The sequence below is a fragment of the Erpetoichthys calabaricus genome, chromosome 13 (genome assembly GCF_900747795.2).
Source record: "Erpetoichthys calabaricus chromosome 13, fErpCal1.3, whole genome shotgun sequence".
Lineage (NCBI taxonomy): Eukaryota > Metazoa > Chordata > Cladistia > Polypteriformes > Polypteridae > Erpetoichthys > Erpetoichthys calabaricus.
In genome coordinates, this window is record NC_041406.2 from 35679585 (window position 1) to 35703484 (window position 23900).

Sequence of the window (23900 nt, forward strand, 5' to 3'; positions counted from 1 at the left end):
TAAGAATGATATGTCATTTTACATCATCCAGTAGAGGGCTGAAGAATGAAAAGTGGACCAACCACAAATTCAGAACTAATCATTAGTGAGACACCAGCTCATTATTGGACCTACTCAGTTGCTGAAAACTGACACAGTGTAGCTTTACCAATCAGACTAATGTTCAAGATTTTTCAATACAGGAAGAAATTAGAGTTGGAGAAAATTCACACAGCTATGAGGAGGACATGCAAAGTCTGTACAAATTTAGTGATGAGTTAGTAATGAACTTTAGGTCCCTGAAGCTCAGAAGTAGGCAGGGATGAGGATCAGCACCTCCAAGTCTGAGGTTATGGTTCTCTCTTGGAAAAGAGTGGATTGCTATTTCCAGGTGAGAGGGAGGACAACTGCCCTTAGTGGAGGAGTTTAAGTATCTTGGGATCTTGTTCACGAGTTTAAAAAATGGGAATGTGAGATTAACAAATGGATTGGAACAGTGGTGGCTGGTCTGCAGGCATTGACCAATCCATGGTAGTAAAACACAAGTTGAGCCTAAAGATAAAATTCTTTGTTTGCCCGTCCATCTATATCCCTGTCCTCATCTATGGTCATAAGCTGTGGGCAATGACTGAACGAATGTGATCACAAGTACAAACAGCAAAAATGAGGTTTCTTCACAGGGCTTGCTGGGCTGACACTCCATTATAATATGAGAATTCAATGATTCAGGAGAACCTCAGAGTAGAGTCACCACTCCTATGGATTGAGAGGAGATAGTTGAGGTGGTTTGGGCATGTCACAAAGATGCTCCCTGGGTGGTATCAGTAAAGAAATCCATTTTAGGTAAAGGCTTTGAATTGACCCTGGAGCTGATAGTACTAGGGTGTTGTACCATGTTAGCCATTATGAATGTAGTGAGAAGTCAAGCAAAATGACACCTTTTATTGGCTAACTAAAAAGATTACAATATGCAAGCTTTCAAGGCAACTCAGGCCCCTTCTTCAGGCAAGATATAATGTTGGAACTGATGAAAATGTAATTTCTCCTGCACCTAACATGATGAATTCTTTGCAAAAACAAATCTTGCTAGTTAATATAAAATAATCCGCTGGGTTCTGGAATGACAGATTAACAACCAGAACAGCTGGAAATAAAATCAGGAACAAACTGGCAGTTACTACTAGTCTAAATAAGTCGTTTCACTTACAAAATGTCACATTCACAGGGTGGTTCACCAATGTACCCGGGATATAACTTCCTTCTTCATCAACACACCAACAGTGACCTGAATAAAAATACATCAAACAAATAATAATAATAATAATAATGATGATGATGATGATAATGATGATGATGATGATGATGATAATGTCCTAATATCACTCAAAGCAAGAAATCATTCTACTTTAAGATTATGTTAAATAGATATTTGACCTAATAATTCAGTTACAAAGAATTATAATTGACTATCAGGCATTTACTTCGTATTTATATAATAGATTACAATATGTGCGAAGAGTCTCCCTCATTTTTATCTAAATGCAGAAGCTGTGCCCTTTAGGGACTACTATAATTTTTTTGTCACCTTTAGGAAATGTGTCATGTTGTAGAAACAATTCAAAGCCAAAATAATATTCATCAACATAGGGCTGTATGTTCCTCTTCAAAATATATAGAGGTAACTCTGAATACTTAGTTCCCTCAGTTGTGATTTTTTTAGGCCCAAATCAGAATAATCTTATTGTCAAGCCTGACAATGAGGTTAACATTATTTTAGTGGTAGGCAGAACTGGGTTTCCACCAAAGAAAGTGATTATTTGAGTCCAAAACCAACAATTGTACATTTTACCCTCTAGAGAACATCATTTAAATTCAGTTAGCCCCCCTAAAAGTGATTCTCAAAGTGTTTTAGACAGAGGACCACTTTGTCAAAATCAGTGACTCAATGAACCAACTATGGGCAACAACAGCCACTCATTATTGTAAATTCTGTATTACACTTATCACTTTCTTTTTTTTCCTACTGTAAAAACCCCAAGATCCAAAGAAGAAGAACTGGCATACAAACTCAGTTAGTGAGTTTTAGTAGGCCTGAACAGGACTGTGTATTGGAAAATGCCTCCTTAATTTAAGTGCCTTGACTAGCCCCACTGTTATGTCCTTGTAATATGCCCTAAGATGGATGACAAAAAAGAAATAAACATCATAAACAGAACTCTGTTGCAAGGAAATTCTTGTATTGCGACTCTAGGAGCTACCATGCTCTCTCCTATTTGTGGGTTTTACCCGCACATCTCCACCTGGTGCCCTCTCCCAGGTCTGGGTGGCATACACTGTCTATATTTCAATATCTTACCTACCATTTGCTCAACCCTGACTGTCTGCATTACAAGACTAACAGTGAAACCTAAAGTTGCTGGATTTACATTTCAAGGTCCAAAATTTTAGCCAACAGTTGATTATGAACCCATGAACATAGTGTTATGGTAAATTACACATCAAAAACAGCATGTCTCAGTGTCCACATGGAATTAAGGGATTACTGTTACTAAGAGTTATCTCATCAGGTGGATGTCAAGGTGGATTTAACAAAAGTTTACTCATAGTGATGGAGTTAGTTTGGATAAGAGAGGGAGAAATGTTGCTAAAGGGGGAACAATTGCTACAAGGATAGGAATGGAGTGGGAATAAGTAGTGTTGAAGTAAAAGATGTTACCATCTACAAGAAGGTTAGACAGAATGTTCTGTTGTTGAAGTCTTGGAGCCATTCCATGTGGTATTATCAGCAAGGTAGTTCTTCTAAGAAAGATGACTAGGCCAGCCTATGGACCAACATTGGTCAGTAGACCACACTTGCTGACCACTGTTCTATAACTGTTTTGTTGACATACTAACATGGACACCAGCTAGGCAGGAGGCATCTAGGGACCATTGAATATAGTCTTAGGGATCTTTTGCACAACTGTCAAAGTTTTCAAGTTTTATTAATGATAGTCATCAACAAATAAATAAGTATGACAGGGAAAATGGAAAACTCACCACTGTAATTTTCAAAATGTTGGATGGGTATGTGACAAACACTACAAGTTACTGAAACATATTATAATGTATACACTGTACCTGTGCTCTCATGACACTGCATCGGCTCCCAGTAGCCAAGGCCATCACACTGGGGCATGTAGGGCTGGTATGTTAGGGCATCACCTTGATAAGACATCTTTCTGTAGAAAGTAAAAGCTGAAAGGCAAACCAGGACAGCAAGTGTTAAGGTGTGCTTAATAAATAATTAATTCATATTAAACATTTATCATCATTGACACCTCATCTTGGCTGTTCTTCTAAAATCTTTCAAGAATCTGGCCACCAGGAAAAGCTCCTTTGCATTGGTGCATAGGTCCTTTGCTTAAGAAGCAGTAGGCAGACTCTCTTTAAATTGACATTTTGCTTCAGCTCACATGTTAGTTTCTTCACAGGTCTTCTATTTGGAATTCAGTTTATGGGTCTCTTCTGATAAGACTCATCAATCACAGGCAAACACTGTCTAGAGATGGTCTCTGTGATGCACCATTTAGACACTTTGTCAGTGACAAAAATGCCTTAACTGAATTAATGACAACTTCAATAGAGTAACTTTTGCACCAAGTATCAACCAAAAGTTTGGGCTTATGTGCACAATGAAACCAATGGCAAAAAACAACTCCTTTTTTTTATAACCCATTGCTCTCTATACACTCAATGCTCTCAGCCTGGCCATAACTCTGCTCCACAGCAAGACTCATGTTGCCTAGGGTGGAGCAACTCCTTTTACTCCGAAGGGCAACCTAGTGGTGGACTGGAAGTGTGGAAGACCGTCCGTAACAGAGTTGGACGAAGGTGCCAAAAGTACAGACCTTTCTAAAGTAAAGCTGGGTGCATAGGCAAGAGAGACCATACATAAAGACATGCATTGATCTTGCAAAAGGCAGGAGTCGACAGATCAGCAACTACCCGATAGATGTAAATTTTTTGCTAGCAAATGAGGACAACTGAGTAGGGAACCTTGGAGAAAGTTGCAGCACCTCCTGCAAATAAAATGTCCAACTAAAGCCAAGAAGAAGAACTTCTTAACAAAGAAAGACAACACACCCTGAGTATCCTTCCATGTATAGAAGGATCATAAAAAAAGCATCATCACCAAACTGGAGGCAGCAGGAGCCAAACCAGAAGAACATGTACGTTGTTGCTGAGGATTATTGATTGTAACTTAAAAGTTGGAATAAAGAGAGCTAATGTATTCTTGTTGCTTGTATTATTGTAACTGAAAAGTAACAACTAGAGACAAGGTGTGAGCAAATCAATGTTACCATCATGGTGAACTAGTAACTTAATAACTAGCTAAAGAATTTATGCATCTTGACAATACTGATTGAAAGATCAGAATTCATAAGTTAAATGCCATTTTCTGTAGAAGAGAAAAGGATCAAAATAAAGTGAGAAATGGAATGTTAAATACTTTCTTCTCTAGGAAAGAAAAAAAAAGACCAACTAAGCTAATGCGGATTTATGTTGTTTCCTATTGTCCTTTGTCTGAATATATTCACCTTAACAAAAAGATAAGTGTCTGTATTTATGTCCGTGTGTCCTTCAGATTGCTATGTCTCTGCCTTCCAACGAATGGTGCATCGCAAACATTAGCACTACTTTTACGAATCCTGTACCAAGTGATATGTAACTGAGACATACAGTAGTAACAAGATGAACACACTACATCGGAACGTTAATGCTGAAGTCCACATTAGTTACTTTGATTTTAACCTTTCTTTGACATCTAGGACTTGCATGTATCCATCTTCTGTTACCCTTATGTTATGAATAAATCATATAAGCTTTACTGCAGTAATTGTGTTCATTTTTTTTTTGTTGAAAAATAGTCTATCACCACATGTAAACCCCAAACAGAGAAAGTGAAAGCTATTTAATGTAAACCTCTTTGAGTTCATTCAAAAATTGTACAGATATCATCATAGTTCTGGTGTCCCAGCTGGAAGGTGAGGAAGAGATTTCTTACACATACCACAATCATGGAAGTAGGAAAGAAGCCTGTCCAACAGCATCTGATGGAAGGTATGAAACAGCCAGGATGGATCTTCATTTTATTTTTACAATACTAGAACTTCAAACTTAGCATTTATTCCTGCTGGCTGTGTTGGGTGTTTTGGTATTAGCAATTGTATGCTGATAAATGTATTTACCAATTTAAATGCACATGGATGATATTAAAAATATGACTTACTTATTAGTCCAATTTAGAGTTGCCAGTTAATTCAACATGCATACAAAGGAAAGTATGAGGAAACTAGACACCCTGGTAACGCAAACAGTGTTAACTTGAACCGAGATCTCTGGAATTGTGACTCGTGGAACTTGCTATACATAACATCAATCAAAAGTAACTGAAACTGCTCAGAGGCCAAGACAAAATGGCAAAAAAAAAAACAAAACAACTCAAAGCATTGCTCTTATTGGTAACAAGTTAAAAAATGATGCCATACTTGTGTATGCAGCAAGTTGAAAAGCATAGTCCCTGTCACTGAGTAGCCGCTCAGACAGGCTTATTACTGATGTGAGGGTGCCAACACGATCTATAATTTCATCTGAAGTGAACTGAAGCCCACTGGCCAATAGAAACCCATAGCTAAATGGCACATTAGATGTGCTAGACACACGCATGATCTCTTCTGCTTGCTGGAGAAACACTGCCACCTGCTGACTAGCTTCAGAACATGGTCCAGGACCTGAAAAAGAACAATATGGCAGAATTAGTTAAGATCCAAGGTGATGAAAATTAAGCAGTTAAACAAATTGAGAGTGGGATGGATCACATCTCTGACATCCCTATGTGATCTCAACTACATTATATGTCAACTATATATCTATTTTAAATCTGTAAAACTCATGCTTTACTTATTCCACAAAGGCCTACATCTAAGATGGCCCTAACCTACAGAAAGTTAAGTCTTCTCAGTAAGGATATAGGTGAATATAAAAGGAAAAATACAATTAAAGATAACTTTTCAAATGTGACATTAGTTTTAGAGTTTAAAGTTATTACAATTATTATTATTGATTTGGAGCACCACGATTTTGTGGGTCCTGTTGTTAGGATGCTGCTCCTGTTACTATGGGGCATGTTTTCAGAGGTCACGGGTCTAACATCAATGGCACAACAGCTTAAAAGATCACTGATGATGTTCTTTTCCTCATCCGAGATCATACATAAATGCAACCTATTTTTTTCAGCAATTTCCTACTTAAAGGTTTTTCACCCTAATGATTCTTTTTTGCTTTGAAATTTTGGAAAAGATTCTTGTTACGTGTTTGATCCTAATTTGAGCCATTTAGTTACAGCCTTAGTTTTGTTTTTATTACGTCTCTTCCTCTGGTCCCACTCTTTCTAAACTGCTAGCGATCCACCTCTAGCAGAACAATATGATCCTGGACAATCAGAAAAAAGGGTAGTATTGAACACGTAATGGATTATTCATCGAGTGTGAGATGAGAGTTGAAACTATTAGTTACAAAGTCGCCTTTTTCAGTATTGTCTGGTATTTCTTGGTAATTCCAATATGCCTAGTGTTTGGGGTAAGGCTTCATACTTTTATTATTAATTCTCTTGGTATCTACTTACATTTTGGAATCCCGTCAGCTGGAGTTTTTGTTCCAGTTTTCATTTTCCCATTTTTACTAACACACCAACACTGGCGGAGTGGAAAGTGGCTCAAAGGCACACTAAAATCAGAGTACTCCCCGGGATAGGATGTGAAATTCCCAGTCAACAGACTCCAGAAGGAATAGGGATTCAGGAACACAGAGTTGTTTGAAAGGGCATCATTGGTACCATTAAAGAAATCAGATGGCACATTATTAAAGGTTGCATAGTCGGAAAAAACTGAGAAAACTTTGTATGTGCCGGTGGTGTACAGTTCTCTGACAAAAGCTTTAAAGCTGGTAAAAATGTCAGGTACCATCAGATATCTCTTAATCGTCTCAATGACATTCATTACCAGGAGCTCTTTGCTTCCATTATTTTCCCTAACCCACTTGTTGTAGAAGTCAAAAGCTTGTTCAGGAGGCCCATTACATTGCACTTCTCGCCAGCTTCCATCAGCATTACACTGTGGGATGTAGACATCAGAGATTTGGGACAAGGAAGAGGGCCTCGATAATAAAAGTTTTGCATTTCTTAAAAAGTGCTGAGCAGCTTCTCTCTGGCAGGCTGAAGGACCTAAGAAGGAACAAGACATTGAGATGAAATTAATTTTGAGTTTCTTCAGTATTTTCTAGATAAAGAATACAATTTTATACAAAGGTCATTCTTTATTTATTCCAGCTTTCAAACTGCGTACACCAAAACAGGAAATTAAGGAGCCGATGACTATCCTGGTTGCTTTTATCATTAGAGTTCTGTTAACATTTTTTGTTGCCACATCACGTGATATTACTGCTGCGTTCACCACAAAGTACAAGAAAACATCACCGCATACAGTCCCAGCAAGCTTTTTCATCAGAACATATGCAGTTTCAGCAGCCGATGAGAGCTGCTATTGATAAATCCCCAAGATATGCTACCCACTGAGCATGTTCATAATTCATAATCAAGTTTATCGTTGTAGTGGTGGAATTCATCCCTTTCCGCTCCCTTTTATTTGAGGTCCTCGTGTTCAACTAGTTCTTTATAAATGTATATCATTATAGCTCTGACATGGCTCATTTAGGGTCACAGGAGGAGTTAGTGGTGGGGATTGAACTGGTAGTCTTGGTGCTTACAGTCCACATTATTGGCCACACTCCATTTCTACTTAACTGTTGTTCTATCTTTGGCCAAACATGTTATGCATGTATAAGGCTGAGAACCCTGGCCTCTGTTTCTGTTCCTTTTATAAGTCTTTTTGTAATTATTTTTTTGTTAATAGTCTTCTACACAGGAAAAAATGAAATCTATGCAAGTGAAAAGTATTTATATCAGGACATTACATATTGTTTTCCTTGTTGTAAGAATTATTGACTTATCAAAAAAATTATATTTGCGATTATATATATCTTGTCAAGTAAATTTTTACTTACTCCATTGGCAGATATTTTTGCTAAATAAAAACAAAACAGCTCCCATTTAAAGTTTTTGCATATGCATTTTTGTACAGTGTATGTATACATTATTATGTTTCTATTATAATTTAGCCAGGGTTTCTCCCCTGGCTGGGGTTCAAATTCATGCTTTATGTTGTCTTTGTTCATTTCTGATTCTTCTGTAGGCATTAATTTCATTTGTGTATTTTTGCCATTTTGTGTGTTTATGTTTGAAATCCTCTGTTATTGTCCATGTATTTATTATTAAGAATCACCACCAGTATCTGCCCACTGTGCTATAAATTGAGGGGGTCTTCCTCAGTTCCTGGTAGGTCATTTCGAATGTGCTACGGCGTTTTGGTGAATTCTTTCATTTTACTGTGATTTTTCTGGATTCCTATCCTTTTCTGCTCTGATTTCTGACCATTCTCTGGATTTGTGATTTGAGACTTTATTTGCTTGAACTGCCTCATGTTTCAGGCAGCTCTGTTTTGCCATTGTGCTCTTTACAAATTCATGATATCGCGGAGTACAGTGGAACCTCGGTTCACGAACGTCTCGGAACACGTACAAATTGGTTTACGACCAAAAAGTTTGCCAAACTTTTGCATCTGTTCACGACCACACACTCAGATGTGGAAGAAGCCAGTTTCCCTTTCGGTTTGTGAGCGCTGATGATTTCAGCACATGTTCAGTCTCTCCCTGTGCAGCAAGTAAGAGAAACACACACAGATACACGAGAGAGAGAGAGAGAGAGAGAGAGAGAGAGAGAGAGAGAGAGACAGAGACACACGAGCAAGCAAGAGAGAGAGTGCTGGCTGCATAAGGGCTTGTTTTTAAAGAGACAGATTCCAGCATTGTTTTAACCTCGTTGTATTTAATGAAGACTTTTTTCAATTGGATTTTAACCTCCACTTCACTTCTGTTTACAGCGATCGGTTCGTAGCGGGCATTGTTGCAATGTTACTTTTCTTGGTGGTTTATTAAATTATAGATTTTTGAAAAGTTCATTTTTTTCCCTGTGCTTAAAACTCATTAAAAAAAAGTGTTTTTAGCGAGCGGTTCGTAGTGCTATAGCGCAAACTCTTGCAGTTTTAGTTTTCTCTGTTCAAGGTTTTCTCAGTGTTATTCAATGTTTTTACATTTAGTTTACTATTATGCTGTACATTCTATGGTATATAGTAATTAACTATATTTGTGCTTAAAAAAAAATATATTTACATACAGTTCGTATGGTCTGGAATGGATTAATTGTATTTATATACAATCCTATGGGGGAAATTACTTCGGTTCACGACCAAATCGGGTTACGACCAGAGTTTTGGAACGAATTATGGTCGTGAACCGAGGTTCCACTCTATCTTTTTTTTTGTAAATAAAACCTTTTTAATTTTATAAAGTTTTAGTGTTTGCCCGTTTTTTTCTAGCCACAGTTTGGTCGTATTTCTCCCTCTAGTGTTTTTGCAACTTTTTTTGGATTAAAATGCTTTGGAACTTCGACTTCACAATAGTGTCTATGTGTAAAATCATGTTCTGTTATGTCATATCATTTTCTAGCCTGCTTAATCCAGACCAGGGTTGCAGGGTGTGACGATATTCTCTTATGTCTCCTGTATTTTGTGGGTGGCACACCAGGAGGTGGGGCCACAATGACATCACCACTCCTGAGCCCTCCCTCTGGCTATTTAACTTGGGGATCATTCATTTATTGTAGAGTCATTAGTGTTAGTGGTTGCTGAATCAAAATTAGTGTGCTCAGTTTGAAAGTAAAAAAAAAAGAGGTTGCTAGTTGAAAATTAATTGAAATTCAGTTGAAAATAAAAATGTGGGTGCTTTATATGCTTATTCATTTTTGCAGAATTGCAGTAATCCAAGATTTGCTTGTATAGGAAAAACTATGCAAGCCAATACTAAGCTTTATGAATGACCAGCTAAGCCTTATGAATGATCAGCCAGTATACTTACACTTTGATGTCTTTCTCGATGTTGCTCTAGTCAATCTCATTCCTTCTCTATCCACACAGAAGCAGTTCTTCCCAAAACACTGAAAGGATTTAAAGCTTCCATCAGCTTCACATTTTGGAATGAATATTTCAGAGCCTGCTGCTTGGCTAGCCAGCGACAACTTGGCCTTTTCACGTTCCTTCTCACATGCGGATGGGCAGTGAGGCTTCTTTCTCTGAGTACGAGACATAGGAATCTCCTTTCCTTGTGAATCTACACACCAACATTCCATTCCCATGCACTGAATCTGCTCGTAAAGTCCATCCTGACTACAACGAGGAACAAACAGAGGTTCCTTTTTATCACATGCATTGGTGTCAAAATTCTGGAAAAGCAGCTGGAAAAAAATATCTAATTGGTCCTCCTCTCCTGCCTTGAAGGAAAACAGGAGTTGGCGTAAAGTTATAAAAAACTGCTCATTCTCCAAAACAGACCCAATAATATTGATTAAGTTCTGATTTGTCAGCAAGTTTACATCCTTTCCGAACTCATCTCTAACTTGCTGTTCAAGATGTAAAGTGTTTGGCTTGACATCTGAGGAGATGAGTTTGGCCACCTGATCAAAGGTTGTGCTGTCTGCTGTCACGCCAACCTGTTTGAAAATACTGTCAAAGTTGAACGTTCCCCTGGAACCTACTGCCCCACTGAAGTTGAACTGGCCAATATTTTTCAAAAATTTTCCCCCAAAGAGATTCTCTTGAAGTCTCTTTGGATTGGTGGTCAGTTGTAGGGCTTTGAGAGCCAGTTTTGTAGATGGGAATAGACCTCGAATGACCTCAGATAACACATGTTTCATAGTGGGTTTGTTAAATTCAGAAAGAGCATCCAAGAGTCCTGATTTCAGAACAAGCTCGCTTAACTCAGGGTTGCAAAAACTGTAGAGCTTGAATGGGTTTTCTTGTGTAACACCAGGGGTGGACAATATGTTGTTTTGGCTGAAGAAACCAACTGGCCCAAAAAACACTTGGGAAAGTGCCTGTCTTCTCTCAGTCAGGCAGTCAGTATTCCCTAAAGAGCAAAAGGTTTATGGTTATTATAAAATCACAAATCACACAGAGCACATCAAAGTGAACCTGTGTAGCACTTTTGCTATGGAGCGATATCTCCTACATTGTGGTATTGCTTTATCAGGAGACACTGATTAGAAATTAGCATTTACAGGTCAGGTCAGGTCGGGTCGGGTCGGGTCGGGGGAGCATGTACTAGTATAGCACGTTGCAACACCCACTATATGATGTAACAGCTTGTGATCCTGGTTGGCAACTGGGTAGGGTCTGCAAATAACCCTCTATCTGCTGCAGCCAGGTGTTATGAGGGAATCCCTCTGGCCTGGTCCAGTTGCTCAGGTCCTCAACAAAGAGGCTCCTGCAAACTGGATCACCCTCAGGGAAATGCGCTACATCGCCGTAGTGCCATAAGTGACGCTCCCTCACAATGCAAGTAATGTGCCTCATTCGGGACTCCATGAGAAACCACTCGATCGACACAAAGTCAAACCAGCCGTACCCAAGAAGTCTCCAAAGAGACACAGTACCAAAGGAGTCCAGAATTCGTCTCAGGTCACTGGATGTCTGACAACCATACAGCAAACTGGGAAGCAACAAGACTCTTAAGACTTGGACTTTCGTTATTCTGCAGAAATTTTGCAGACCCCTTTCCACTGAACTCATGACCCGCCAAAGCCCCCCCACCCCATGCTTTCCCAATCCATCTACTGACTTCATAGGAAGAGTCACCAGAGACATGAATGTTGCTGCCGAGGTAAGCAAACCTTTTTGTAACCCCTCATTTACAAAAGAAGGATATATGAACATTTTTAAATAATCACTTACATGTTTTCATTTACAATAAAACTATCTCTCTGGAATATGATATAAAGTAGAAGAACATTTGATTGCTGAAAATGTCAAAGAAGCGAGGGGAAAATAACAGTGGATTCAGACAGTATTCTGAGTCCTTCACTTTTTACACATTTTGTTATATTGCAGCCTTATACTAAAATCCTACCATCCATCCATTATCCAACCTGCTATATCCTAACTACAGGGTCACGGGGGGTCTGCCGGAGCCAATCCCAGCCAACGCAGGGCGCAAGGCAGGAAACAAACCCCGGGCTGAGCGCCAGCCCACCGTAGGGCGCGCGCACACACACACACACACACACACACACACACACACACACACACACACACACACACACACACGCACACACACTAGGGACAATTTAGAATCGCCAATGCACCTAACCTGCATGTCTTTGGACTGTGGGAGGAAACCAGGGTACCCAGAGGAAACCCATGCAGACTATACTAAAATCATTTTAATTAATTTTTCCCTCATCAAATAAAACTCACCACCCCAAAGTGACAAAGAAAAAAAGGATTTTACAATTTTTTTCCAGTGTAATAAAAATAAAAAAAATGGAAATATCATATTGCCACAATTATTAAAACTCTACTCAGTTCTTACTTCAAGCCCTTTTGGAAATGATTACAACCTGGAGTCTTCTTGGGTCTGACACGACAAGCTTCTCACACCTGGATTTGGGGATTTTCCTGCCATTCTTCTCTACAGATCCACTCAAGCTCTGTCAGGTTGGATGGAGACTGTCAGTTCTCTCCAGAGATATTTTATTGGGTTTAAGTCTGGGAACTGGCTGAGCAATTCAAGAAACACTTCCAGAATTGTCCCTAAGCCCCTCATCTGCGCTTCATGCTTAGATTCATTGTCTTGTTGGAAGGTGAACCTCTGGCTTAATCTGAGATCCAGAGTGTTCTGGAGCAGGTTTTTATATTAAGGCTATTTCTATATGTTGTGCTGTTCACCTTTACCACCACTCCAGAGTAGTCTCCCAGTCCCTGCTGCTCATAAACACTCCTATGGTATGATTCTGACACCACCATGCTTCACTGTAAGAATGCCATTTCACAGGTGATGAATGGTGCCTGGTTTCCTCCAGACATAATAGTAATAATTATTTACATTTATATAGAGCTTTTCAAGGTACTCAAAGCACTTTGCACAGTGAGTGAGGAGCCACTTCAACTACCAATAATATGCAGCATCCACCTAGCAGCCATTTTATTCCAGTCCGTTCACCACACATTAGCAGTTAGGTGATGAAGGGGTGAGAAATTGTTTGAAATCAGAGACAGGAGATGATTAGGGGACCAGAATGACCAGACATGGTAGACAATTTAGCCTGGACAGCGGGATACACCCTACTCTTTACTAAGGATACCCAGGGATCTTTAATGACCAAAGAGAGTAAGAACCTCAGTTTTATGTCTCATCCAAAAGACAGCACCATTTTTAAGCACATTGTCCCTATCACTGCACTGGGGCATTGGGATCCATATTCAGACCACAGGGTAGGTGCCCCCTGCTAGCTTCACCATCACCTCTTCCAGCAGCAACCCAAGCATTTTCTTGGTTGGTCTCCCATCCAAGTACTGGCCGGGCCCGAACATGCTCAGCTTCAGGTGGATGATCTGTTCTGAAATGCAGGTGGTATTGCAGCTGGCTACTGACATGACGTTATTCTTGATTTCAACAGACTAGAGAATCTTTTCTCACAGTCTGCAAATCCTTTGCCTTTTTTGTACACTCCAAGTGTATTTCCATATGTCTTTTACTGAGGTCTCTCAGCTCTACAGGCAATTCATTTGACCTCACGGCTTGGGTTTTGCTCTGATACACCTTGTCATCTGTGGGACCTCATATAAGCAGTTGTCTGCCCTTCCTAATCATGTCCAGTCAATTGAATTGATCATAGGTGGACTCCAAACAAGGTGTAGAAACATCACAATGGTTATCAGTAGAATGGAATGAACTGATCCAGATTTCAAGTGTTATAGAAAAGAGTTTGAATACTTGTGTAAATGTGATACTTTATTTTTTTTATTTTTAAGAAATTTGCCAAAATTTCTAAACGCACTGTTTTCACTTTGTTATTCCAGGGTATTGAGTATTGCTTGCTGAGGGAAAAAATAAACTGAAATGAAAAATATACAAAAAGTGAAGGAGTCAAAATACTGTGCGTCTGTAACAGTTTCCTTAATGCACATTTTCCATTTCAGGGTAGCAAGGTACTGGAGCGTATCCCAGAATGCTAGGGTGTAAGTCTGAAGCCATGGCACACTAATCAACTGCAGGGTAGACAAAAACAGTATGCATCTCAACACCAAAACAAATTAGAGTCCTCAATCAATATAATCTGTATGCATATGGAAATAACATGGAGGACAATGTGCAGCGTCATCATGAATGGTGTCCAGGCCAGGAAATAAAGGGACCATCCTAGGGGCATTGCGACCTCAGCACTATGGTGCAGTGGATAAGATAATAAGTAAAATATTTCCTCACATTTATGACATTTGTTTAAAATATCTAGAGCTGGTTAAATCTTACCACACACAGGCTGTTCTCCATTCTGCCTTGAGCCAACAATCTCTTTTCCATTGTGGTCGACACACCAGCACAAATTTGTTCCGTAGCACTTCGTGGGTTTATAGCTTCCATCTTCATTACAGGTAGGCCAAAAAGTATTGTTTGCTCGTGCTTCTATGGATCGTTCGACTTCACACTTAGTTGGGCCTAAAAATAAAGCACAGACAATAGCCATTCATGTCTACCCACTGTCATTGTGAACGTCAATCATTGTTAATTGCAAGACATACTGTAACTTACATCGGAATCTCCCACTCATAGCCAGGTGTACTCCAAGAAAACGTCTTTGAAGAATGCGGTACATGTTGGACTCCGTGAAAGAGTGACCCAAATCAAATCCCGAAAATACGGTGTCATAAACCTCATCTAGCAGTAACTCAAGACCTGTAGGAAGGAGTACATTTAAAGGATCATGAAAGGACATTTCACAGATAATACAAGATTACAGACTGAGCAGCCATTATAAAAAAATGGTGGTATTGTTTCTTGGAAAAAAGTGCTTGATCAAGGTAATGTTGGAATTTCTACAGAAATGGACAGTGAAGAAAATCAAGCTACAAAGATGAGGCTGACAATTTCAAATAACAGGAAGCAGTGACATTCCCAAAAATTGAGCACTTCTTACTTTTTCATGGTGTATCCCAACTTTCCTAGCTGTGACAATCATAAAGCACATTTTAAAATAAAACTGAAGCACAACAACAATAAATAAAATATGCAAAGCATACACAATACACTAACCAGAAGCACAATACAGTAAAAGGGCAAGCAATGGCACACATTGACTTTGCTGTAAGAATGATGGTTTCAGAATGTCCACCATGGACCTGAGACATTGGCATGAAACTACTATTTCTACTGAATGAAACAATGTGATCCTGAGAACTCTTTTAGTGGGCCACCTTGTATTTTTGGCAGGGTCGACCTTTGTAAATTACATTAGGTAACAGTTTTAACCTGAAAACACCTACACCTGGAACAGGGATACATGGGATTCAGCTATAAATTCAGCTTTGCACAAGGAGCATTCCAAGCAGTATGTGACATCCTAGTCTTCCAGGTTCAAGCTAAGCCTCAAGTAGTCTCGCTGGGCCAGTGGTGATTCTCAAACAGGAACACGTCTAGGGACAATATGTTAAACAGTGGGGTACTCCTATGCTGTAAAGGCTCTACCCACAGGGCTTCTTCTAAAAACACTCACCCCCCAATTGATCCAGTCGGTGAAGTTTAAATCACTGTGGGGGTTTGAGGGAGAGAGCAAAAGAAACTGAACAAAAGACCCGACACTAACAGAAAATAAAAAGCTCAAATTGCTGCTTTAAGTTTTGCAAGTCTAAGAAGTGCATTTGTCTGCTACGATATGTTTCTGTCATTTTGACTACTACTGTATATCACTATATGGCATAACAACAGCAAGTAGAATGTTAAAATGCCAAGGCTCTATTCTCTCATGGCGTGTTTGCATTTCCAATTGGACAGCAATGATAATTTACTTTAGATACTTGTATAGCTGTGCGGTCAGAAAGTGGATGTTGTGCAGCCTCATCTGTACATCTACTCGTGGTGTTAGGTTTTATTGATTCGGGTGTTTTGAACACTGAAATCTGCATCTCCTGTGGCTCTTTGTTATCAGCTCTCTTAATGGCAGTCCTTTAAACGAAGCGTGACACACCGTTTACTGCAAATGTATATTTTGCTGTTCATGTTTTCATGAATATAGCTGCCAGTCCTTTCAAGTTTATATCAACTCCTTCACTATCTTCGTAACGCTGAACAATTACCATTCATTCCCTGATATCTTCAAATACTAATGCATAATCTGATCTTACAAAAAAGTTTTTCCCTTGCATCAGGTTATGTTTGAACTTAGCAGTATATTTACAGTATTAACGAATCATATTTTCTACTCATGCTGTCACATTGTCTGTTTTTTTTAAAAGCATAATGCAAAATTATTGGCCATTTCAGAAAAAGACAGTAAGGTTTAATTTTTTTCATTAATTAAAAATATTTTTACTAGTGCCTGAATTTCTTTAATCTTTTATATATATACTAGTCATTTAGCCCGTTACAATAACGGGCGCTAGAACAGTAGTGCATAAACATTAGTAGGAACAGTCTATATTAAATGGCAAGGGACTTTGACCTCATTCTTTTTGTTGGTCGTATTTTTCTTTCTTTCAGCCTTTCTTTTGTTGATGTTTACTTGCTGAGCTGACCGTTCTTCATGGGCTGCCGCCGTGTATTGTGTGTCTTTAATTTTCTGTGACAGTAATACTGTCTTGTACAGCTCTATTCAATAAGGGCGCGCACAAAAAGGTGAGCTTCAAAAGTGCGACCTCAATTGAGCGCGGCGAATAAAGGCGTTCGTAGATAATTTAGTTCAAATGGCTCTGGAATATGTGAAGAGCAACAAAGGTGCAGATCTTTATTTACGCGCGCCTTTATTCGCTGCGCCCAATTGAGTTCGCCCTTTTAAGGCTCGCCTTTTTGGGCACACCCTTATTGAAGGATACCGTCTTGTATGTCCGATGGCTTGTACGTCCGTAATATACCTTTAATTTTCTCTGGCGGTAATACAGGCGTGCGCGTCGGTAATATGCCTTTAATCTCCTCTGACAGTAATACTGGCTTGTATGTGGCTGTAATATGCGTCACTGTATTGTGTACCTTTAATTTCCTCTTGCAGTAATACTGGTTTGTATTTCAGTAAAACGCCTGTAACTTTCTCTGACAGTAATATCGCGAGTCGCACCGTGCCACGCGCATGCGCACTTCATCAGAAGACACCCACACACGGACACCTGGATGCACATAGGGATTTTATATATATATATATATATATATATATATATATATATATATATATATATATATATATATATATATATATATATATATATATATATATATATATATATACACACACACACATATACATACAGTACATATATAAAAAATCCTAAGCCTAAAAGTGCAATGATTTTATGCAACCACTTTATGTCACATTTTTTGTCACGCATTAAATCGGGCTTAGTTTAAAACCTACATATATATGTTTGGTATCATTCTTTTCGGAATTTATCAAACTTTAATGTGATGTTGTTAGATTTTCAGTTACTTACTCAGGTTTTAAATTATAAAATAAAAAATATCAAGAACTCGCGTCCCGCGAGACGAGTTTGTGCCAAGAGATTTAATCATGCCCAGGGCCAGAAATAAAAGACAAAGAGTAGGACAGCTGGTGTACAGACTTTACAATGTTCGAAGCACCATGCGAAATGCAGATCACGCGGCATGGCGGCAGCAGCAGCAATCCAGCATCTGATCGAGCAAAGAGGAGGTAAAAAAAAAAAATATTTGTTTCCCATTGTATCACTATTTAAGAGGGGGTTTCAGAAGAGCGACCGCGTTTCCTTGGCACGTAGTGCAGAAAAGTGGGGTTGGCGAGCGAATCCCCCTTGTCATAAAATAAAATGAGTAGGCAATTATAGGGATAAATAATAACCAGTAATTACCAAAATACACTACAGATATTTTTAATAGCACCAAAGTTGCTCACTACTCACTTGGTTTAAGTATCGTCTTTTAGAGTAAGCAAAATGATTATGTATATCTCAAAATTAAACATCAAAAGTAATTTTTAAAATGCAGAATTAGTCATGGCGGACAATTGACATAACTTACAGAAGCTACTTCATTATCTTCTGAACCACTTCATGAGTAGAGGAAATGAAGACACGCAAGCCACTGAATATTACTAACTAAAGAGAGCAGCTGATTACAGTGTGTGATTCAAAACGGGAAAGTAATATGGACAAAACAGGGATGTGCAGGTTAGAAAGAATAGCACTGAGAACTATTTAAGTCTCTTCAACATTTGTGTCAATGGGAGGCATCTTAGCTGACTAAAGCAAGCTGCTGTTCCTGGCTTTCTTGGACATGCCACTTACTCGTCTGCCTTTCAGCTCTTGGTGAACCAACATCTGACACCAGCCCTCAACCTCTGAAAACCACTCTCATTCACCACCATCTTCTTTCTGCATTTCCGTCCTTTCCTCCTTCCTCTTCACAGCTCACTTGCCGCCACACCTGATCCCCTTTCTTTTCCTCTCCAGTATGCCTCTTCTCAACAGTTGTCCATTTACCCCATTGGTTAAAGCCAATATTTGTCCATCCAACCCATTGCTCCAGCTGTTTCTTTCTCTTTGAGTCCCACCTTAGCACTGTGCCGACCAAATACACTGTGTGTGCAGTTGCTGCACTATGAAATGCACTTTAAAAAAGGTATTTGCCATTCTATAATTATTTCTAGATATATTACACCCCCCAAAACCACCACAACCAATGTTTACTGGGGGTCCCTAGTAGGCTATGGCCCTCTGGGGTAGGAAAGAGTAGAAAAACGTAGGAGAGGTCCAGATGGTCTAGATCTTACAAATAGAAAGTAGTTCTTAAGATGTTGAAAGTCAATTCACTGGAAAGAAAGGAGCCAGGACTTGTGTCAGAGGTTAAAGGGCAACAGGGAGTTGTTGAAATCAGACATCTAGTCTATCTCTCCTGTTGAGTACTGATCACAGTGTAAATTTGCCCAAAGGGGCTGATTTAAATGGAGAACCTGGACATGAAGATATTCAAAAGGCAGATGTATGAGAGCAATTGCAATAGACTGTAGACCAGAAAGACAAGAAATGCCAATTGACATGTTAGTGCATAAACACAACAGACAGTAAAAATAACAAAAGATTGCTATTATTATTGTGCATGAATCACACAAGTTTTGATTTGCATACAGTTTCACAAAACAAACAAAAAAATTGCATGTATTTTTGCATTTTTTATGAAAATTACTGAAGTATGCACAACCAAGTGTGTTTCTTTGTGCTGGTCCCAAGCCCGGATAAATGGGGAGGGTTACATCAGGAAGGGCATCCGGTGTAAAATTTTGCCAAATCAATATGCAGACAATACAAATTTCCATACCGGATCAGCCGAGCCCTGTTCACAACGACCGCCACCAGGGTGCTGGTGGAAATTGGGCTACTGTTGGCCGAAGAAGAAGAAGAAGAGGGGGGAGATGTGTCAGGAGGCAGGAGGAGAGGAGGAAAGTAAAGAGAGTGGAACTGAGGGTAGGAACTTTGAATGTTGGCAGTATGACTGGTAAGGGGAGAGAGTTAGCAGATATGATGGAGAGAAGGAAGGTTGATATACTGTGCGTGCAAGAGACTAAGTGGAAGGGGAGTAAGGCCAGGTGGATTGCAGGTGATTCAAATTGTTCTATCATGGTGTGGATGGCAGGAGAAATGGGGTAGGAGTTATTCTGAAGTAACAGTATGTCAAGAGTGTTTTGGAAGTGAAAAGAGTGTCAGGCAGAGTAATGATTATGAAGCTGGAAATTGGAGGTGTGATGATGAATGTTGTTAGTGCATATGCACCGCAAGTTGGGTGTACAATGGGTGAGAAAGAAGATTTTTGGAGTGAGTTGGATGAAGTGATGAACACTGTACCCAAGGGACAGAAAGTGGTGATTGGAGCGGATTTCAATGGGCATGTTGGTGAAGGGAACAGTGGAGACGAGGAGGTGATGGGTAGGTATGGTGTCAAGGAGAGGAATAAAGAAGGTCAGAGGATAGTGGATTTTGCCAAAAGGATAGACATGGCCAGAGGGACCGAGCTGGGAAAGATGTGCAGCAGGTTAGAGTGTGTGGTACCCGGATGGGGGTGGTACCCAGCCGGGATGCCCGAGAAGACCGGAGGAGGGCTTGTGCCAGACCTCGAGGGGGCGACAGGTACAGAGATGGGGAGCTCGACCCTGTAGGGGCCCGTGGTTACTGCCAGGGGGCACCCCAATACCAGTAGGACCCTGGACCTCAGCACTTCCGCCACACCCAGAAGTGCTGGGGGAAAGAGAAGAGGGGACACCCGGAGTGCTTCCAGGGATACAGCTGGCACTTCCGCCACATTGGGGCGTGTCGGTGGGAGAGTGCCGGGAACACAACTGGAGCACATCCGGGTGCTTATTTAAAGGGGCCACCTCCCTTCAGAGGACGACTTGAGTTGGGTGGAAGACGGACGAGGTTTCTGGTGGAGAGAAGGAGGCGGCCTGAAGAAAGGCATTGTGTTGGCCGGAACTTTGGGGTATTGGGGTTAGTGAGCATTGATTTTGTACAATGGAAACCCTCAATAAATGTGTGTGGGGTGAATCTAACGTGTCTGCCTGTCTGTGTCCGGGTCAAGTTCCACAGGTGATAAAGGATAAAGATGGAAATGTACTCACAAGCGAGGAGAGTGTGTTGAGCAGATGGAAAGAGCACTTTGAGAGGCTGATGAAGAGAACGAGAGAGAGAAGAGGTTGGATGATGTGGAGATAGTGAATCAGGAAGTGCAACGGATTAGCAAGGAGGAAGTAAGGACAGTGTGGTGTTATGGGTCCACAGCTCTCCCAGCAAAGGCCAGTTCGTTTTTAAATGAATAATCACCGCGCTCGCGGCTTAGCGAGGGAGCGTGGTGGCTGTAGCGTCTCAGGGCGATCTGTGGTGTGGGAGTTTCTCACCTAAGTGCACAGGTGGGAAACTGCCCACATCCATGATTGTTCCTGGGGCTAATGTGCTGCAGCTGCCATGTCCTCTCTGCATATATAGAGAAGCCCGGGACGGAAAAAAAGAAAAGAAAGGAAAGAGAACAGGAGGTGGCGAAAGAAAGCAGGAAGCATGCATGCAAGCAAGCAAGCAAGCAAGAGAGAGACAGAGAGAGAGAGAGAGAGAGAGACAGAGAGAGCGTCCGCTGGTGCGAGTGAGTGACCGAATAAGCGAAAGCAGGCTCGCGGCAGCTGAGCAGACAGCCTGGGGTTAGGCCGACACCCAGGGCGTAGTAGTGGTTGTTGCTCCCGCAGAGTTTGTTTCGGGAAGGACGGGAGTGACCGGGAGACGGCTGACTCTCCGCATGATGCTGCGGATGGCAGCGGGAGTCTGGACATGGGATATGATGTCCTCCATGTGAGAGCCTTGGCCGTGGGGTGAAGTCCCAAGTCATTGTCTGGAGGAGCCGACTGGAGCCAAGGATTGGTGAGGCAAGTCTGACAACAGTAGCAGGAGGAGTAGGCAGAAGGTCAGCTGAAATGAGAGCGTCTCGCCTGTTGAGTAGCCCAGACGGGAGTAGCAGGGGAGCCACCAGAGTAACAAAGGACGCCGGGCTTAGTGGTTTTTAACAGATTGCTTCCTGTGACATTTTACCTCGTTGTTTTTAGAGGATTTTTCTATTTATTGATTTTAACCTTCAAATTTCTTATGGATTATTTATTGAACTTTGCACTGCTGCACTTTGTTTGAACACTGTTTTTGATTGTCTTTTAATAAAAGCACTTTTGCACTTTTGAACCATCCCCTTGCTCCATTGTTATTTCCTCACTGTCTATTTCATTGGTGACATTACCGACAGTGTTGGGTTCAAGGGCTCCCTAACAGCCGATGGGAGCACGGAGCTTAACCTGCATCGTCACAGACAGCTATGAAGAAGATGAAAAATGGAAAGGCCGTTGGTCCAGATGACATACCTATGGAAGCATGGAGGTGTTTAGGAGAGATGGCAGTGGAGTTTTTAACCAGATTGTTTAATAGAATCTTGGAAAGCGAGAGGATGCCTGAGGAGTGGAGAAGAAATGTACTGGTGCCGATATTTAAGAATAAGGGGGATATGCAGGACTGCAGTAACTACAGGGGGATAAAATTGATGAGCCACAGCATGAAATTATGTGAAAGAGTAGTGGAAGCTAGGTTAAGAAGTGAGGTGATGATTAGTAAGCAGCAGTATGGTTTCATGCCAAGAAAAAGCACCACAGATGCAATGTTTGCTCTGTGGGTGTTGATGGAGAAGTATAGAGAAGGCCAGAAGGAATTGCATTGCGTCTTTGTGGACCTGGAGAAAGCATATGACAGGGTGCCTCAAGAGGAGCTGTGGTATTATATGAGGAAGTCAGGAGTGGCAGAGAATTACGTACGAGTTGTACAGGATATGTACAAGGGAAGTGTGACAGTGGTGAGGTCTGCGGTAGGAGTGACGGACGCATTTAAGTTGGAGGTGGGATTACATCAGGGATCGGCTCTGAGCCCTTTCTTATTTGCAATGGTGATGGATAGGTTGACAGACGAGATTAGACAGGAGTCCCTGTGGACTATGATGTTTGCTGATGACATTGTGATCTGTAGCGATAGTAGGGAGCAGGTTGAGGAGACCCTGGAGAGGTGGAGATGTGCTCTAGAGAGGAGAGGAATGAAGATCAGTAGGAACAAGACACAATACATTTGTGTAAATGAGAGGGAGGTCAGTGGAATGGTGAGGATGCAGGGAGTAGAGTTGGTGAAGGTGGATGAGCTTAAATACTTGGGATCAACAGTACAGAGTAATGGGGATTGTGGAAGAGAGGTGAAAAAGAGAGTGCAGGCAGGGTGGAGTGGGTGGAGAAGAGTGTCAGGAGTGATTTGTGACAGACGGGTATCAGCAAGAGTGAAATGGAAGGTCTATAGGACGGTAGTGAGACCAGCTATGTTATATGGGTTGGAGACAGTGGCACTGACCAGAAAGCAGGAGACAGAGCTGGAGGTAGCACAGTTAAAGATGCTAAGATTTGCACTGGGTGTGACAAGGATGGATAGGATTAGAAATGAGTACATTAGAGGGTCAGCTCAAGTTGGACGGTTGGGAGACAAAGTCAGAGAGGCGAGATTGCATTGGTTTGGACATGTGCAGAGGAGAGATGCTGAGTATATTGGGAGTAGGATGCTAAGGATAGAGCTGCCAGGGAAGAGGAAAGAGGAAGGCCTAAGCGAAGGTTTATGGATGTGGTGAGAGAGGGCATGCAGGGGATGGGTGTAAAAGAGCAAGATGCAGAGGACAGAAAGATATGGAAGAAGATGATCCCCTGTGGCAACCCCTAATGGTAGCAGCTAAAAGAAGAAGACTGAAGAGTTGTATTGGGTTTTCAGACATTTTCACGGTACAAAACAAGGAATATGACTTTGAGTGAGACTCACTCACACTGTAGTGTTTACCTGTGTTCTTTTTTGCACTGTGTAATACAGGTAATCTGTACCTCACCAGTAAAATCAATTCTATGAATGCATCTGGTTCACGTCACCAAAGGAGGAGTGGAGTACATTTTACAAAAAAATGTTACATGCTGCATATTTTCCTGGGGAAGACACACTACAGTGAACTACATGACTTCTATTTTTTTTTCACAGGCTAACACACTATGTGAAAGCAACTCTTAGTGTTTTGCCTTAATGGGAGTAATAGAATGTTTAAGTGCAGCTGAATACCCTGCTAAGAACCTGCAAGGTTAGACTGTAATGTTTCTTTAAACT

General features: G+C 40.7%; 1 protein-coding gene across 1 annotated transcript in view; it reads right to left on the minus strand.

Annotated features, from left to right (window-relative positions):
* The window catches only part of tg (thyroglobulin), a 335665-nt gene that overhangs the window by 291025 nt on the left and 20740 nt on the right, over positions 1–23900 (minus strand). The window contains exons 8-14 of the mRNA XM_051936137.1: positions 14779–14922; positions 14512–14685; positions 10051–11112; positions 6647–7243; positions 5511–5753; positions 3100–3216; positions 1187–1264 (exon numbers count right to left, since the gene is read on the minus strand). Of these exons, the coding sequence (XP_051792097.1) occupies positions 1187–1264; positions 3100–3216; positions 5511–5753; positions 6647–7243; positions 10051–11112; positions 14512–14685; positions 14779–14922 (2415 nt within the window). The remainder of the gene's footprint in view (positions 1–1186; positions 1265–3099; positions 3217–5510; positions 5754–6646; positions 7244–10050; positions 11113–14511; positions 14686–14778; positions 14923–23900) is intronic.